This window comes from Theobroma cacao, chromosome 8 (assembly GCF_053813885.1).
Source record: "Theobroma cacao isolate CCN51 chromosome 8, ASM5381388v1, whole genome shotgun sequence".
Lineage (NCBI taxonomy): Eukaryota > Viridiplantae > Streptophyta > Magnoliopsida > Malvales > Malvaceae > Theobroma > Theobroma cacao.
Genome location: NC_142646.1, coordinates 1,043,091 through 1,060,206, shown reverse-complemented (window position 1 = coordinate 1,060,206; position 17,116 = coordinate 1,043,091). Strand labels below are relative to the sequence as shown.

Below are 17,116 nucleotides of genomic sequence, written 5' to 3'. Positions count from 1 at the left end.
TGTTGAAACTTTATGCAGCCAGTTGTAATCCCTAAGGAACAGGGATTAGTACCCAAGTTATTCAATTCTGTTAGAAAGGCTAACAGATAAATTTAGGGTGAGTTCTTGATTAGTTTAGTCTAAAAATTTCAAAAAATTAAATTAATCGAATTCTCATAATAATATACGTTAAAATCGATTGGTTTTATTATTTTTTCAATATTTATATTATAAGGATATAAAATATCTTAGTAAAGATCATTTTCAGATGGATTTGATAATAAATTTCGAATCTAAAAAACTTATCAAAATAATCGACTAAAGTTAAAGTCGGAACAAATCAAATTCGATTAGTTTTGATCGATTTATTTCATTGAAATCGACTAATATTCATCACAAGATAAACCAACTTAAATTGGTTTTGATCGATTTATTTCAGTGAAATCGATTAATGTTGATCACACTGTAAACTAACTTTAAACATGTACATAATGTATTAAATTTTATAAATATTTTTTTTAAAAGGAATAAATATTTAAATTTTAAATACAATGTTTGAGATTTGAAATTCATATTCAATGGAAACTCTCCCTTAAACGATCCAAAGATTGTTAACCATCCTTTGCGGGGAATTCTCAAGTTGGAATTTCCCTCTCCAGTCTCCACACTCCTCCTATGAAAGAAAAAAAAAACGAAAAAAGAAGTAAAAGTAATTTGAAAAAGGAATTACTAGAACAATATTTCTAATTCGGGCACTCTCGATGATAAACATTAAACAATACGCCAAGTGGCATTAGAGGGTTTGTAAGAAGCAAAATTTTGGAGTACAAATATCACTTTCTCTTTACTATAATTAGCTACATATTTCTATAAAACGCGATCATTTCCGTCGGGCGAGTTTGGCTCTCTGTTCCTCTATTGAATCCAGAAAAAAAGGCGAACTGTATTAAAAAAACAAAGAGATATCAAAGATCGTTGTAATTGCGAGCAACGCCGTGGTATAACCGCACCGGAAATGGATAATCCTGGTTAGTTTCTATATTTGTTTTCTTTTTACCTTCCCGAATTCACTTCGCCACATTGCGTTTTTATGGCGGTTTTCTCCTTTTACTCTTCTTCGAACTGTTTAATTTATTACAGTCTCTGATTTTTAGTGCTCTGTTTGGTTGTTGAGAAAATCAGAGGGAAAATGAAAATAGAAAAAGAGAATAAAGAACTTGGAAGCTTACACTGCTGAGCTTACTCAATATAATAATATTCTTTGCTTTTATTTTGTTTTTTACTTTTTCTTTTGCTGCTTTTCGATTCCGTTGCCTTTTTTACTTTTATTGTTTTTTGTTTAGGAGAGATCTATGGCGGTTAGACAATTGGAAAGCTGTTTTATAGCCTTACAGGTTCCACCGATTGCTGTTTAAGGTTGAATTGAGAGGATACTGAGGTATCATTAGAAGATGGATGGAAATATGAGGTTCCTTTGGAATTTGATCGTGATTCCTTCACATGTATATTTGAAATATTACCGGATTATCTGTGAAAGCAAAATCAAAGGAACTGTAAACTTTTTTGATGTCTTATGAGCATATTAACTCCGCTATTACTTGTGAAATAGGAATATCTCAAATGCTTTATTTGGCTAATTGCACTCGAACTTGGTTCTTGAAATGAATGATTTAGGGTATGAAACTAAGCATTAGGTGTGGAACAATTTCTTTAGACATCCTTAACTATATCTTGTCGTTGCCAACTTCCTCAACATTGTTAATATAAAATTTGGATCAGTATATTGATCTAATCTACTCCATTTGGAATGGTACAACTTGGCAGGAAATCCGCAAGATATGGTTGTGCCACCAGTTGAAGGTGTTGCAGGGGGAGGCACAGCATATGGATGGAATGACAGTGGTCTCCATGTCTCGAATCCACTCAAGGGCTCAATTGACCCCTCAGAAGTTCCAACTGCTGATTTAATACATGTGTGGTGCCTCCCAAGCACAGCAAATATTGGACCACAAGAAGTGCCTAGAAATTTAGAGCCTGTAAGTCATCACCATGATTGTTTATTGTTGCTGATGAGTATAAAATGAGAAATTCTTCTTAGGAATATATTCATGCAGGTTCAAGGGGTAGATTTGGACATCTTCATTTAACCTTATTATTTTTTGAGTAGGCTTATAAATGTGTTTGCTCACCCCATGCATGCAAGTATAAGTCATGGTTGATAGTTTAGCCTGTTGTTTTGGTTTAGACTTGCATGTTTTTATATCATATTATGGTAAATCATTATTGTGTGGATGCTTATTAATGTGTTCATGTTTTTATATAAGATAAAAGATTGCTTTCTTTTGACATTTATCATTTATATCCTAATAGAAATATCAAATTTGTTCACCTTTCCATACTGCTGTTGTTCAATTATGTATTCGTTCTCTTATCTTTATAGTCTATAGGGAAATAGCCTTCTCACATCTTTGCATGGATGCACGCTGTGGGGGGGAGGGTGGTTGCAGTGGAGGAGGTTTGAAAGGAACTTCAGGATAGATTTCACAATGTATGATATGTGTATTATAATCTTACTTTTTTTCCTTCTTATTTAGATTTCCTTTCTCGTAGTTTGTAGGCAGAACAGAAACACTTTGTCTTTTTGTGTGCAGTTGATTTTTTTGACTCTTCTTTTCTGTCCTTTTTTTCTCTATTTTCTTTTACATTTTCTCTTTGGGGCATGAGGGGTTGTAGAGAACAAATTTAAGGAGTGATTACTACAAGAAATGACTCAGATGTTCTTTGAGTAGATATGTTGATCTGCCTTCTAACAATTTTTTAATCTTGAAGATAAGCCTTCTGGCAGCTAGAAATGAGAGAGAAAGTGTTCAAATTGCTATCCGTCCAAAAGTCTCTTGGAGCTGTTCTGGTGTTGCTGGGGTTGTGCAGGTTCAGTGCGGTGACTTATGCTCTGCATCTGGTGATTGGTCAGTTTCTAGACAATTTACGGCTCTTTTTATGGGATACTTTTATATAACACTTGCTAATATTTGGCTGTGGGCAGCCTGATTGTTGGCCAATCATTAACATTGCGACGTGTGGTTCCTATATTGGGTGTACCAGATGCTCTTGTCCCTCTTGATCTTCCAATTAGCCAAATAAGCCTACAACCAGGGTACTCCCCTGTTAATGGTTTCATGGTTTGTGTTTTGGTGTGAACTAATGCTGAGTGGCTTCTTATTGCTCAAGACTAAGAAGGTTGTGTTTGTTTTTCCCCTGCTGCAGGGAGACAAGCACTATCTGGGTTTCTATAGATGTGCCAAATACACAGCCCCCAGGCCTATACGAAGGAGAGATTATCATTAATGCTACAAAGGCAGATTCAGAGTAACAGGCCTTCCTCTTTATACTGTTACCTTTAGTTCTGCGTTGTTCATCATAGTCAATAAATTACAGCTGTTAAAAGATTGTGCTTAATATTTTGTATGGGCTTTTGCATGAATTGAGTATTGTTGCCCATAATTCTATTTATTTCACACTTGTTATTATAAACATGTAATCTTAAGAATTCATTCTGATTTAACTCAGATCCTCATCACAATGCTTGGGCAAGGCTGAGAAGCATCAACTATTCATGGAACTTCGTAACTGTCTTGATGCTGTGGAGCCTATAGATGGAAAACCATTGGATGAAGTGGTGAATATCTGAATTTATTCTTATTTGTTTTCCTACTAGATTTACCTTTTGTTTCTCTCCTTTCTTTCTCTTTTCAAGCTGTTCATAAATTAATTGCTTTATAGGTAGAAAGAGTGAAATCTGCAACTACGTCTTTAAGAAGAGTTCTCCTGTCTCCATCATTTTCTGAGTTCTTTTCAGATAATGGACCTGTTGATATGATGGATGAAGATGCTATATCAAACCTTTCAGTACGGGTCAAGTTAAGTTTGACAGTTTGGGACTTCATTATTCCAACAACTCCGTCACTTCCTGCTGTATTTGGTGTATCCTGTATGTTTATTAAGTTGAATTCTTTCTGTATTGATAATTTGTGTAGGCTGCCGCCTTTATGACTGAGACCAAAGACTAAAGGATTATCCAGTCCTCATATACCCTGGCATAATAATTCAATTCAGATTAATTTTGGAATGACTGATGACAAGTTATAGGTATTTCATTTTCTTTTCTCTGGAGAACTCAGTGTCTGCTTAACCATGTATTAGATATCTGACACCGTAATTGAGGATCGCTTTGGTGTTGAACACGGGAGCAATGAGTGGTATGATGCATTGGAACAGCATTTCAAGTGGCTTCTTCAGTACAGAATTAGCCCATATTTTTGCAGATGGGGTGATAGCATGCGTGTTTTGACTTACACATCTCCCTGGCCAGGTAACAAAGTAAATTGTCATTAATCTACTATTACAGCAGCGATTGCTTGTCGTTGTTCCTCTCTTTGATATATATTTTTCATCTTCTGCTACTGCAGCGGATCATCCAAAATCAGACGAATATTTTTCAGACCCACGACTAGCAGCATATGCTGTTCCATATAGTCCAGTTGTCTCTCGGTATACAGCTAGTCGCATGCTCACTTCTCTCAGGTATTTTTGTCATAAAAACTGATGAATGTCCATGGCTTGTTGATGTGCAACAGTAATGATGCAGCAAAGGATTACTTGCAGAAAGAAGTTGAGATCTTGAGGACAAAAGCTCATTGGAAGAAAGCATACTTTTACCTGTGGGATGAGGTATTATCTGTATTTCGATTGGCAGAAAAAATTATCTGTTATATGACATGTTAATGAGACTTAATGTCCTGGAAAGGACATGATGCCTCAGCTTTTCTCTATTTATTATTTTTGGTCTGTACAGTGAGGTTAATCAATCTCCATCTTTATACTTCTTTTGGGTGTGCTAGAAGTCTTTTCTGTTGCTGTATTTCCAGTAGTTGATGATGTTGCAAAGGCATTAGCATATTGTTTGCTGTGTGTTAGCGTTATATGATGACCTTGATACACTGATGAAAAATTAATTCTTACGCAGCCACTGAACATGGAACAATATGAGTCTGTTCGCAACATGGCAAGTGAGATTCATGCTTATGCTCCTGATGCTCGTGTTTTAACCACTTACTATTGCGGTATGATTTAACAGTCTACTTGTTTAATATTCCATCCAACATGTCAGCTACCTCTTTCATAAGCTACAATTTTCCCTGGAGCAATTGTTTGTTAACTGATTGAATGTAGAATCAGATATTTGCATCCCAATATCGTAGTATAAAGTTTATCTGGGCAATTATTCACTTTTGCATGTGTTGAAGAGGCGCCATGGTCATATCATTGACTATTAAAGGCTTATCGGTCAGCTGTTCTAGTTGTTCTTCTATATTATTGCAAATTATGTGAATCCATGACCGAGTTTCAAGATTTCAGGAGTTTTTTTTGCTATTTTCACGTTATAAAATTGCAGGTTGGTAGCAAGCCATCCTTCTCTGATCATTTGTGATGTTTCACCTGGTTTCCTTCTTTTATGTAGGCCCAAGTGATGCTCCTCTTGCACCAACTCCTTTTGAGGCTTTTGTAAAAGTGCCAAAGTTCCTACGCCCTCACACTCAAATCTATTGTACAAGGTATTTCTTGCTAATTCTTGTTCAAAGGGTTCTTTCTTATCCTCAAGAATAAGTAAAATTTGTGTTTTTGCATGCAGTGAGTGGGTTTTTGGTAATCGAGAGGATCTGGTTAAGGATGTTATTTCTGAATTGCAGCCAGAAAGTGGAGAGGTACTGCTTACTGATGGTTTACCTATTTCTGTGTGTGTGTGTGTGTGTGGGCGGGTGGAGGGGGAGGGGGTGGTGTGAATATAAACCATAGTTCATTTAACTATTTTGTTATGAAGATTTTTGAGATCAACCATTTTCTAGATGATGATTATGATGGGATTTTGCATAAAAAAATCTCCTCCCTTCATGATTTTTAGATTAAGACAAAATGTTATTTACTTCCTTTCATCAAGTGAAGTGAAAACAGATTGCTACTGGCTTCATCGTTAAAATATGTAATGTGTTTATCACTGCTTGAATCATGTCTCTGTCCTGTCAGGGTCCAAAATTCTACTGCACAGTTGCAGAGTTCTTACTTTGTATTTTGTAAAAATAAAACTTCTAAGCCCCGACATTACAGCTATGAGCACTATGAAAGGTTATGCTGATGGGAGTGAGCTTTTATTTTAGGAATGGTGGACATATGTCTGCATGGGTCCATCTGACCCACATCCAAACTGGCATCTTGGAATGCGAGGAACACAGCATCGTGCTGTGATGTGGCGTGTATGGAAGGAAGGTGGAACCGGTTTTCTGTATTGGGGTGCCAACTGCTACGAGAAGGCAACAGTTCCCAGTGCAGAGGTATTAATCACTTGGCATTCGAGTCTTTAATAGTGATAACTGAATGGCATTTCTGAGCTCTGTCAAAGGTTTTTCTGAAAATGCAAATTATGCCTTTGTGCAGATAAGATTTAGACAGGGCCTCCCTCCAGGTGATGGGGTTTTATTCTACCCTGGTGAGGTGTTCTCATCTTCAAGTCAACCTGTTGCTTCACTTAGACTAGAGCGCATTCTTAGTGGCTTGCAGGTGGGGCAAATTTCGGAGTCAGCCTGTGTTTTTCACATTGTTTTAGCTTCTGTCAGTACCATACTAGCTGCCATTTCTGGCATTTAGTAGTTAGAGGAATACGAAAAGGAAATAATTCGAAGATAGTTATAGTAACTTTCCTGTTATGAGTGTTACATTTGGTTCTGATTTACTTAACGTCTTTTCTTTAATGTGGATTTAGGACTTTGAATACCTGAAGCTTTATGCATCAAGATATGGCAGGGAGGAAGGGCTTGCCCTTTTAGAGAAGACAGGTGTTTATCTAGGTCCCGAGCGTTACACCGTTGAACATGTACCCATTGATATAATGCGGGGTGAGATTTTCAACACATGTAGATCATCATGAATTCATGAATACCTGTCATTATGTCATTGACATTCCCTTTTTGTTTTTGTAACAGTATTTTCATTCATAGAATAGAAACTTTTTGTATTGTATAAATTATGCAATGGTAAAAAGACAAAATTTAAGAAAACTCTCGGCCAACTCTTCAAATTTATGTCGACATGTAATTAGGATAAGCTGCAGATGATGGTTTAGTGGCATCGACGAAGAGTGATTCTTCTGTGTGAGAAAATGAAGGCACATGTTGGGCATCTTTGCATCTCAACGCACCCCCCTAGCTTCCATCCAGGCATATGATGTAAAGGTAACGAAAATACCCAGTGAATTCCTACACATTTCATTCATTTCTCAGGTTTTATTTTGAGGAGCTTCTCCTCAAAAGTCTCGGGCTTGGCCTCCATGGCCCTTGCTCTTTAGGTCCAAATGAATTTACTCATATAGTAGTCAAAGAGTCATATTCATTGTTTGCAAAACTCTCTCCTTTCTGCATTAGTTCCTAATAGTTACTTTCCCTTCTCTTCCCAATCCCACCATCTCCCGATCCCTTTCTCATATCCACCCCTCCAAAAGAAAAAAAATGGTCCCAGGACCAAAGTTTGTCCAAAATTTCGAATCTGGATGCATAAACTAAAGCGTGTGCTTGGATACACGTTATCTCCTTATTCAGAACAACAAATTCTGTAACATGTAATAACATCCATGGAAATTAGGCTTGGGTCGAAATTACAGGACCATGTAGGAATGAAGTTTCCACGTGCTTGGTTCGCACCGAGAATGGGGTTTATCAGGTACTAACTAGTAAATAAGTTTTGATACAAAGCTAGAGTGGTCGCAAGCCAATGGAACTGAAGTCTGGGGATGGGAAATCAGCTCTTTTGGTCCTGTACTTGGGTGCTAGATTTGTAGATTGTAGGGTGGGTGGTGGCAACTGGTAAGCAATAAGACCAAAGACTCAAAAGAGACAAAAAAAATTAAAGGCAAAAAGCTATTGGCTCGTGCTCACCCAGAGCTAGTATCTGAATCTGACCCCACGATCTGTAAATGTCACAATTAGCAACGTTTGGCTCTTGTGGGTTGTAGGCAACCTTTTGTGTGAAGAAGAAAAGTGAGGTGGAGGGAGGGAGGGAGGGGGGAAGAGAGAGGTTAATGTACGTGTCTGGATTCAAGGTTGGACCTTTTGCTGCTTATGGGAATCAGGAAAAATTAAAAAGAAAAGAAAGCAACCAAAAAGTTTATCAAATTGGTAATGATTACCCCATGGCCTGTCATTCAAATTACTATTTTCTATTTATTTTATTCTATTTTATTTATATATTTATTGGCTTTGCTTTTTGACAATTGCCCATCGCCTCACATTTCTATATCTGCTGTTATTGTAACTTGAAAACAATATATACCTGTTGTTGTAGATGAGCATAATCATAAAAGTGCAAAGCTCAGGGTCTTTCTTCAAACCGAAACCTGTTAAAAGTAGATTGCTTTTCATAATTTAAACTTGTTGGACACCATCTCGCTCAGTTTTGAACCTCATAGTACAATTTGGAGTATGTTGTTCTTTTTCCCCCATGCTCTTTATTTTTCCTGTTTCCATTTACCTTTTACCTCATTTACTCTTCCAACCTCCATAGCCTTCTTTGCAAATTTTTACTCATTCTACAGCCTACAGATTGCAGAGAAACAAGAGAGCAAATGAATTGAGCTGCAAACACACATACCCACACCCATTTTACCTATTTGCAAGACAGGAACAGCCAACCAGACCTCATAGAATTCAGACAAAAAATAAGGACTTCAATCCAAAACTATATGGTGTTGATACATAACGTCAATCACAGCCAACCTTGTTAGGGCAAGTAGACCGCAAAACTCGCACCTAGGAACTCATTCATGCTTGTCTATAAAGGTATAAAGATTGATTTCTTTTCTAAACCCTCCCTCAAACAATGCACCTGTGATTTTCTCTTTTTTTTCTTTCCATTGAGAAATTTATTCCACAAACTTTAGATTCTTGTTTTAGTGTTCACATATGAGCTGTTTTAGAAAGGTTATTCTTTAATTAAGACATGGCTCGAGGTTGGTATTATGGTATAAAATGCATGTTAAGGACATCTATTCAAACAAAAATCTTTAATCTCAATTGATACTTCATTTAGTGTTTTTTGTCGTGATTTTACATCACGTATTTAATTTTATATTATTAATTAAATTTTTAGTTTAACAACAAAAATAAATAATTTAATGATAAGAATGATGTTAATATAAAAAATTTATTGGATATGTAATATAAAATTATTAAAAAACACATATAAAGTCAAATTGATGATTAATGAAAAAAGATAGTCAAGTTTTTTTTTCTATGGTAGAAATTAAACATGTATTCATTATTAATGAAGCCCACATGTTTTAATGACAACAAGAATGATTGGATTGATGAATTTAATTTCCTATTATAATGATCGATTTCCTCTACTTTAGCAATATGAAAAGGAAAAAATCTAAAATTAATTAAAGGTAAAGAAAAGGAAAATTAAATAAAAAAAAAAGAAGAAGGGGAAAGGTTCTTATCCGTTAATGCAAAGCATGGCTCCACGTTCGAAACACTTGATTGGCGCAACTCTTACGAAATCTGAGTCTTGCCTATCCAAACTGGCCTTTTAAGCTAAATGCCTATTGCCCCATTACGTTATAAAAAATAAAAAGAAAGTGCTTTTACTAATTTTAGCTTGGGTTTGGAATAAAGACTATTTCTTGTTGAATTAATTTCAAGTCATTTTCCCATGGAACCCAAATAAAGTAGTAGTTTTGATTGATTTCTTTGAACATAATCAAAACCATTTCCCATTTTTGAGCTGACTCTTGACTACGTATAAAAATCATTATTAAAACTTTTGTTATGATCTTGTCTTTAAAGATGTTAACGAATAAAGTATTTGTTAATTTTTAACTATCATAACACGAATCTTATTATTTTGATAAACCTGAATTTAAAAATTCTAAATATTACTAGTTAAATAAAATATTTTATTAAAATAATTTTTTGTATATGTTATTAATAAAAATTAAATTAAAAAATTAAAAGTTAGTTCATGAAAAATAAATTAAAATTTAAAAACATATTTAAAACAATTAATGAATTTTAGTAAGCATTATATTAGTTATAAAAAATTTATAAACAATATATATAATTAATATAATTATTTATGACAGAATTTAAAGAATAAATACTTTTCATTATCGAAATTTGTGACAATTAATAACTTTTATATAATCTTCTTAGAACTCGATTATAAAATATCTAAATTTTTCTTAACAGGATCGAGTAATGTAGGGTATTACCTATTTCCACCTTTTCTCTTCATTGCTATCCCAAAACACGTCATAACCTTCCCAAAAGAAAAGAAAAAAAAATATTAAGGCTTGAACAAAATATTGACTATTAAATTGAAAATTTTGTCTTTGCTTTTACATGAGCCCCCATGTAAGATTGCCCCCCGCGTTGGCAGGATGTACAAAGGAGTAAATGATGTAATTTGACCTTAAAAAAGAAAAGGTTAATGTTGTAATGTTTTCAACGAAAACATTATTGGCAAAACCCCTTAAAGAGATTCTTTGTGTTCATACTTTTGCCTTTGGCTGCACATGCAACTTCAAGCCATATGCCCAAAACATCATTTATCCTAAGTCAATAATTTGTGGATTATGACTATTAATACAGAGGGGGGGCCCTCCTGCTTGTTTAGACAAAGGGAAACTTTGATCAAACTCCATCTAGGCCGTCCACATTATTAGCATCTGGAGTGTTTGACTCGACCCTCCTCCTTGAATGGAGGGGCCCAGCCGTGATGAATGGTGGTGGAGGCCAGTGCGGCTCAACCCTACGTCGAACCCGAAGGCTTAAGACACATGCACCCCCCCTCGGCGCATTTGTGAAATCGAAAGCTCCAACCTTTTGCTCAAAGCCGGTGGCCTTTTTCCCACTAAAGACAAATTTTACTTTGCTTTTTTCAGTCTAAGTTGTAAGCAAACTTTCTACATTTGGGGGCACCAAACGATACAATCAAAGGTTATATGCATGATCATCTTTGATCTTGAAGATGAAACATGCACCATGGAGCATGATAAGTCATGAAACAGAGAATCGAGGCTGTGAACTGCAGAAGAATCAAAACTTCAAAGGACTTTGTCTGTGAGCACATGAGAGCTTCGAGGACATTTGTCATCACCAATATCCTGTAACGTACGGGCTACAATAGAGACAATCAAAGACTCCTTTTTTTTTACATAAGCCCAGAGAGTACCGTCTTATTTACCAAAATTGCCACCCATCTCCGTCTCTTCGCCCAGAAGGAATTATATTTACCAAGAAAATGAAAGCTATGAGTTGTCTTTTGGACAAAAATTTGAGCATAATCACGAGAAAGCCACTCCCCGTCGGACGAAAAGTTATTTCAGGTTTGTCTCATTGTCTTGCTCGTCCTTATCTGCTCAATGGCATTATCGTTAATACCTCCTAAAATATTACCTCAATACAAAACACATGATCTTTAAGCTTGAACAAGGACAAATATTCAGTTTTCTATTTTTCTATCTTTCTTCTTCTTTTCTCCATTATTATTAGTCAGTTTGAGCAAAACACACGTTGAGTTGGGGTTGAAAAGTCCAAAATGTCATCCCTCGGAGACCGTGACAAAGGGGTTCCTGCAGGGGTATAATTGACTTTCGGTGCGAGTCTCAAAAAAGGTTCACAAAAAAATATGGAGGAATGAGTTTTTAAGACGAGAAAATTCTGAGGGGGGCTATCTGCACTAAACGACAAGCACCGCCTAGTCCCGAATTCTCCCGACAAATGTCAGCAACCCGGAGAGATCGACACGTGGACGGTCAGATTTGGAAACGCAGCCAGAAGAGGGAGCTGATGCGTATAGATTGTCTCTAAACCATAGTTAAAAAATCCACAGTTTCGAAAAACTTAACCATGGTTAATGCTGGCGCCGCTTTAACCATATTTTTTTATTAGTTTGATTTTCGTTTTTCACTTCATTCAAATCCCTCTCTCTCTCGTTTTCTTTAATTATTTTTGCTTGTATGTCGCTTCTCTCTCTTCAATGTCTCTGTGTTTCACTGTTCTTTATCTTTCTGTATCATGGACATGAAGCCGCCTTATGGGACCTCGCGTGCTCTTCCCGGTCATGACTCGAAGAATTAGTTGAATTGGGGCTTTCATTTAGTTTCGTTTTGTTTCACTCTAATGGAAGCTACACACTGAGCCAAAAAACTTTGTCTTTTTCTTACGAGTTTTTATCATTTTTTTCCCTTGTGAAAAACGACCATAATCTTTGATTCAAACCCATTGTTTGTACTCAAGCTCGATGGTTTACTCCAACTAAAACGGGGTTTTTGTTTTTTTGAGGCTCAAAGCAAAAACCAGAACTTTTTTGGTTGTCTTTGATTGGGGTTTGGAGTAGAAATAAATCATGGTGGAGCTTGAAAATTCGTCACCAATGACAGTTTCTACAGCTTCTGGAGAAGCAAGTGCATCTTCTTCAGGTAATCAGATTCAAGGCACTCAACCAACAGGAGGAGGACCACCGAAGAAGAAAAGGAATCTTCCTGGAATGCCAGGTGAATTATAAGAACAGTCAAAGTCCACCCATGTTTTTAATCTCAATAATTTGAATTTCCATGTTTTCCTTCATTTTGTCTCGCAATGTTGAAAAAAGAATCATCTTTTTCTGTATCTTTTTTGATTCATTCAGATCCAGATGCTGAGGTAATAGCTTTATCTCCAAAATCCCTACTTGCCACCAACCGCTTCGTTTGTGAGATCTGTAATAAAGGCTTTCAACGCGATCAGAACCTTCAGCTCCACCGACGGGGTCATAACTTACCATGGAAGCTGCGGCAGAGAACCAGCAAAGAAATTCGAAAGCGAGTCTACGTGTGCCCTGAGCCAAGTTGCGTCCACCACAACCCAGCTCGAGCCCTCGGTGATCTTACCGGTATCAAGAAACACTTTTGCAGGAAACACGGGGAAAAGAAATGGAAATGCGAGCGGTGCTCTAAAAAATACGCTGTTCAGTCCGATTGGAAGGCCCACATGAAGACTTGCGGCACCCGAGAGTATAAATGCGACTGTGGCACCATCTTTTCTAGGTAAGAGGAACTCATCCGTTTCCATTTCATAATTGAACACCCTTCTCTTCCATCTTTATGCGTTTTTCTTCCTTGGTTTTGACGGTAGATGATGTGTTCTTGAAGGAGGGATAGTTTCATAACGCATAGAGCTTTCTGCGATGCTTTAGCTGAGGAAAGCGCGAGGGCTCAAACGCTGGCCATTGCTAATACAGAAGGGAATGTTAACGTGAGTGGCAATGGCAATGGGAACGGGAAAACTATGGTTGGAGGAGCAGCAGCAACATCGCCACCACCGCAGCCTTTAACACCGTCTACTGCTAGCGTAGTTTCACCGGGTTTGTCAATTCAGAGTTCAGGTAAAAATTTGTGTGTATGTCAATTTATACGTTTACTTTTATATGGACGGTTTTCTTGCTTTGTATTGTTTATTTAGATATATAGGTCAAAGTAGAGATAATCGTGGGGGTACTTTTATATATATATAATTGTTTTTGTTTTTCTATTGTGGGTGAAGAGAGATGAGAGTCCATTCAGATGAAGTTCTGGTTTTTTATGGCTCTGTTTTGTCTCTTCTTGATGTCGTTCTCGTTTGGATATTTAGCCTTAGAGAGTACCTAGCAAATGTGTGGTTGGTGAGGGGAGAGAGAGAGAGAGAGAGAGAGAGAGAGAGAGAGAGAGAGAGAGAGAGAGAGAGAGAGAGAGAGAGAGAGAGAGAGAGAGAAGTTCAGGAGTTTGGTTTTGGGTTCACGAGCGAGATGGTTACAGTGTCAATAAGTAAGCTCAATGATCGAAGATCGAAAAGCGAAAAGGGTGAACTGAGAGAAAGAAAGGCAGCCATTATTATTGCCTTTGCTTTTACTTCCGAAGCTTTCAAGTTATAGGACTTGCATAAAGGCCATAAAGAAAAGCCCCTCTCCCTTTTAATCTCTCAGCTTAATGTCTTTGGTTTTGTCTGCTGCTACTTCAATCTTCATCATTGTATTTTCACTATATACCTCTTTTTTGCAAGTTTCTTCAATGGCCTCTCATTGATATTTTCACTGTTTACATTCCTGCAGAAATACCAGATAATCCGATGGGTCTTTCACCACCAACTCCAGCAGCAACTAGTACCTCTACTTCAAATAGCAATGTTTTTGCTAGCATATTTGCACCAAACTCTCAACCATCCAAGATACCAGCGCCATCTCCGATCTTTCGATCAGCAGCACCTTTAGAGCGCACATCCCTCTCCCTTTCCTCTCCTCTCTACCTCTCCAACAATGGCTCCTCGATCTTCACTGGACCTGAACATGACCATTGCCATTATGCTCCGTCTCCGCAACCAGCCATGTCCGCTACCGCATTGCTACAGAAGGCTGCCCAAATGGGTGCAGCAGCATCAAACCCTTCACTGCTCCGCGGTCTAGGCTTGGCGGTATCGTCAACCTCCACTGCCGGTCAGGATCCTAATGTGAAGCCAGAGAGTAGCTCTTTGACAGCTGGCCTTGGCCTTGGCCTTCCCTCAAACGGAAGTTCTAACTTGACTGATCATATGATGGACCCATCCTCGCTGTTCGGGAACAAGCCTACTACACTTGACCTTCTTGGCCTTGGCATGGGTGATGGTGGAGCTTCCTCAAACGGACTGTCTGCTTTGCTCACTTCCTTCGGAGGTGGCTTCAATGTTGGAGCAGCTACTACATCATATGCGGCAGGATCAGGGAGTTCGCCTAGAGAAACATGGGAAGGTGCACCTGAGAGAAAACCCAATGGCCCAGCCATGCTTTAGAGGTTAATTCAGTTCCCTAACTTCCCCCTGCTAAAGGAATTGAAGAAGAAAAGTTACACCATTTTGTTTTTCAATCTTTTTTGTCCATCGTCGACACAAAAGTGCTTAGAACCCAGAGAAGGATGTTAGAGTTAGACATTAATTTTGGCTTTCCTTTTGTTAGTACTGCCTTTTAAAGTTAGTTTCCTTTTGAGGTAAAGTTTAATTTTAAAATCTTGGAGATATCACTCGGGGAAAAGGGTTGTACAGGAACTTCGTAGTTAGAAGCTAGCAAACGTAGCACAAAATATGATGCTACTATTATACAGTTCTCTTTTTCTTAATTGCTGTGTTTCACTTTGCTTCCAACCTGACTGTCCACGCAGGGTCCAATTTACCACACATTGACTGAACGTAAAAAAACACAAGTTGCAAACTTCAGTTAAAGACAATTTAAGTTCCATTAACCCAAGGTTTTTGAGTAGTCCAAGTTTGAAAATGATTTTGTTTGATGGGAAGATGACGGTGCATGGCATTATGGTGAGCTTGAAGTTGAAAGGCGTTGGTCAAATAAGGGGGGTCGGCTAGTCAATTCTAAACAGGATACGAAGCCCTTGGGGTGAGTTCAGATTTCAGAACTGTCGAACTCCCATTTAATGAGGTGAGTTGGCAATGCCACAGGGGCATGTGTACCCTGGCCGCTGCTGGGCCCTTCGAGTTTTTATGGGTAGTGGGGTTTTTCTCTCTGCCCTGGCGATTCGAAACGATTGCGCGTTTCAGAACAAATGGACGTTCCGTAAGCTTTCATGCTTGGTTTATGGCTTTAGGCCCCGGCACTAGGAACACGTTTCGGACATGTCACGTGTTTTGCTTTTTGCCATGCATTTGTGATCGCTGACTCCCTGTTCTTACGTGGGATTGATGTAGCTCTTCGTTATCATGCAACTTCCAGGCTCATGACTCATGAGTTTAAACCCATTTCACACCCATTTCGTTGGCAGCCCAAATCCCATTTTTGCCTTACAAAAGAGGAACCGTCTTCATGGACGGTCATATTTTTTATTTTTTAATTTTTTATTATATGTATAAAATTTAATATATATATTATTATTATTTTTATAATTATTTTTTATATAAAATTTTACATTCGTCGTTAACTGTCATTATTAGAGTTGAATGTTGGATTATGTTTGTAAACTTGAATGGTCAAATATTAATTAATTATTTACTGCCCATTTACATAAAAAGGCATGCTTTTCTTTCGTATAGTAGTACAATTTAAGATATGACAAGCATTAATTCAAAGGACTAGAAAGCAGCATTCCACTTGATACAACTAATAGAGCTTATAGATTCGCACATGAAAAACATTGTAAACATTAAACCACGATTTGCTATTTACCTATTAATTTCTCACTTTACATTACTGACCCCATAGAGTTTCCTCGTGGCTCCACCAGAAAAATTGTCTCAACATCAATATATCACAGTAATTAAGCATGCACGAGACTTTATCAAATCGTGACCGAACCCTTTCTTCAACCAGAGTATATAAACCCTGTTTCCAACAAAAATCTTTCTATTTTCAATTTGATTTTTTTTTTCAAATTTACGTTAGATGTTTAATAAATTTCTTATATTAATATCATTTTTATCATCAAATTGTTTATTTTTATTATTAAAATTCAAGATTTAAAATGTAAAAATTAAAATTTTTAATTGATAATATAAAATTGTAAACACTCAAAATAAAAAAAATTCCAATAAATTGCATGTATGCTGTACTAAGTTTTTTTCATGCAACGTGAACGTAATTTTACCGAGGAAGAACTAAAACAAAACTCCGAGCTCGGCGACGAGTTATCAGCAAGAAGGCTGCAAGCATTCTCGATCGCTGGTCTAAAGTTTGACGTTTGGACGTGCGATAGTGTCACGTAATCTAATCGAATCACTTAGATTTTAAGCCTTATGCTTGTTTTGTTGACTTTCCTGACACAGCTAATTTGACTACACCTACTTTCGTAGACATTGAATATCTTTAGTTATATATACAACTTAAATGTTTACATAAAAATCTTTGCGAATGCCATGGCCACTTGCATGTCTTTCTGCGTGTAATATGAATCAGCTGCTTCTGCTTGTATTGCTCTGTCTTGGGTTTTATTGAGAATCCAAACCCACTTCAGAAAACAAGGGGAAAGGGGCCCTAGCTGTATCTACCGTCCCATCTTTGGAAGCTCAGTCAAATTAATGTCTGTTGGCCAGCACGATAT

At 37.2% G+C, this 17,116-nt stretch overlaps 2 protein-coding genes across 5 annotated transcripts; both read left to right on the top strand.

Annotated features, from left to right (window-relative positions):
- The first annotated feature begins 840 nt into the window (after positions 1-840).
- Positions 841-7,217, top strand: LOC18591355 (alpha-1,6-mannosyl-glycoprotein 2-beta-N-acetylglucosaminyltransferase). Of its 3 annotated transcripts, none has more exons than XM_088808777.1 (17): positions 841-1,007; positions 1,804-2,015; positions 2,809-2,945; positions 3,023-3,133; positions 3,244-3,345; positions 3,547-3,655; positions 3,760-3,960; positions 4,180-4,348; positions 4,446-4,527; positions 4,614-4,707; positions 5,003-5,099; positions 5,498-5,591; positions 5,669-5,741; positions 6,192-6,365; positions 6,469-6,591; positions 6,794-6,926; positions 7,142-7,217. In XM_088808777.1, exons 1-17 carry the CDS (start codon positions 995-997, stop codon positions 7,183-7,185), a joined length of 1,968 nt encoding a protein of 655 aa, XP_088664903.1. In that variant the 5' UTR covers positions 841-994; the 3' UTR covers positions 7,186-7,217. The 3 variants fall into 3 exon arrangements, with proteins under 3 accessions (XP_088664903.1, XP_088664904.1, XP_017981817.1); XM_088808778.1 differs by having other exon boundaries at positions 7,130-7,217; XM_018126328.2 differs by having other exon boundaries at positions 6,794-7,217.
- A 4,786-nt stretch (positions 7,218-12,003) lies between these two features.
- On the top strand, positions 12,004-15,187 carry LOC18591353 (zinc finger protein GAI-ASSOCIATED FACTOR 1-like). Of its 2 annotated transcripts, none has more exons than XM_088808982.1 (4): positions 12,004-12,580; positions 12,715-13,111; positions 13,217-13,449; positions 14,161-15,187. In XM_088808982.1, exons 1-4 carry the CDS (start codon positions 12,433-12,435, stop codon positions 14,862-14,864), a joined length of 1,482 nt encoding a protein of 493 aa, XP_088665108.1. In that variant the 5' UTR covers positions 12,004-12,432; the 3' UTR covers positions 14,865-15,187. The 2 variants fall into 2 exon arrangements, with proteins under 2 accessions (XP_088665108.1, XP_007017487.1); XM_007017425.3 differs by having other exon boundaries at positions 14,152-15,187.
- Positions 15,188-17,116: the final 1,929 nt, after the last annotated feature.

Bases quoted from the DNA above. Each gene is read 5' to 3' on its own strand.
- LOC18591353 (XM_007017425.3), top strand. From the start codon at position 12,433: ATGGTGGAGCTTGAAAATTCGTCACCAATGACAGTTTCTACAGCTTCT. The intron at 12,581-12,714 runs GTGAATTATAAG...TGATTCATTCAG, and splicing joins GAATCTTCCTGGAATGCCAG to ATCCAGATGCTGAGGTAATA. The intron at 13,450-14,151 runs GTAAAAATTTGT...ACATTCCTGCAG, and splicing joins TTTGTCAATTCAGAGTTCAG to AAATACCAGATAATCCGATG.
- LOC18591355 (XM_088808777.1), top strand. The intron at 3,346-3,546 runs GTAACAGGCCTT...GATTTAACTCAG, and splicing joins GCTACAAAGGCAGATTCAGA to ATCCTCATCACAATGCTTGG. The intron at 3,961-4,179 runs GTATCCTGTATG...ACCATGTATTAG, and splicing joins CACTTCCTGCTGTATTTGGT to ATATCTGACACCGTAATTGA.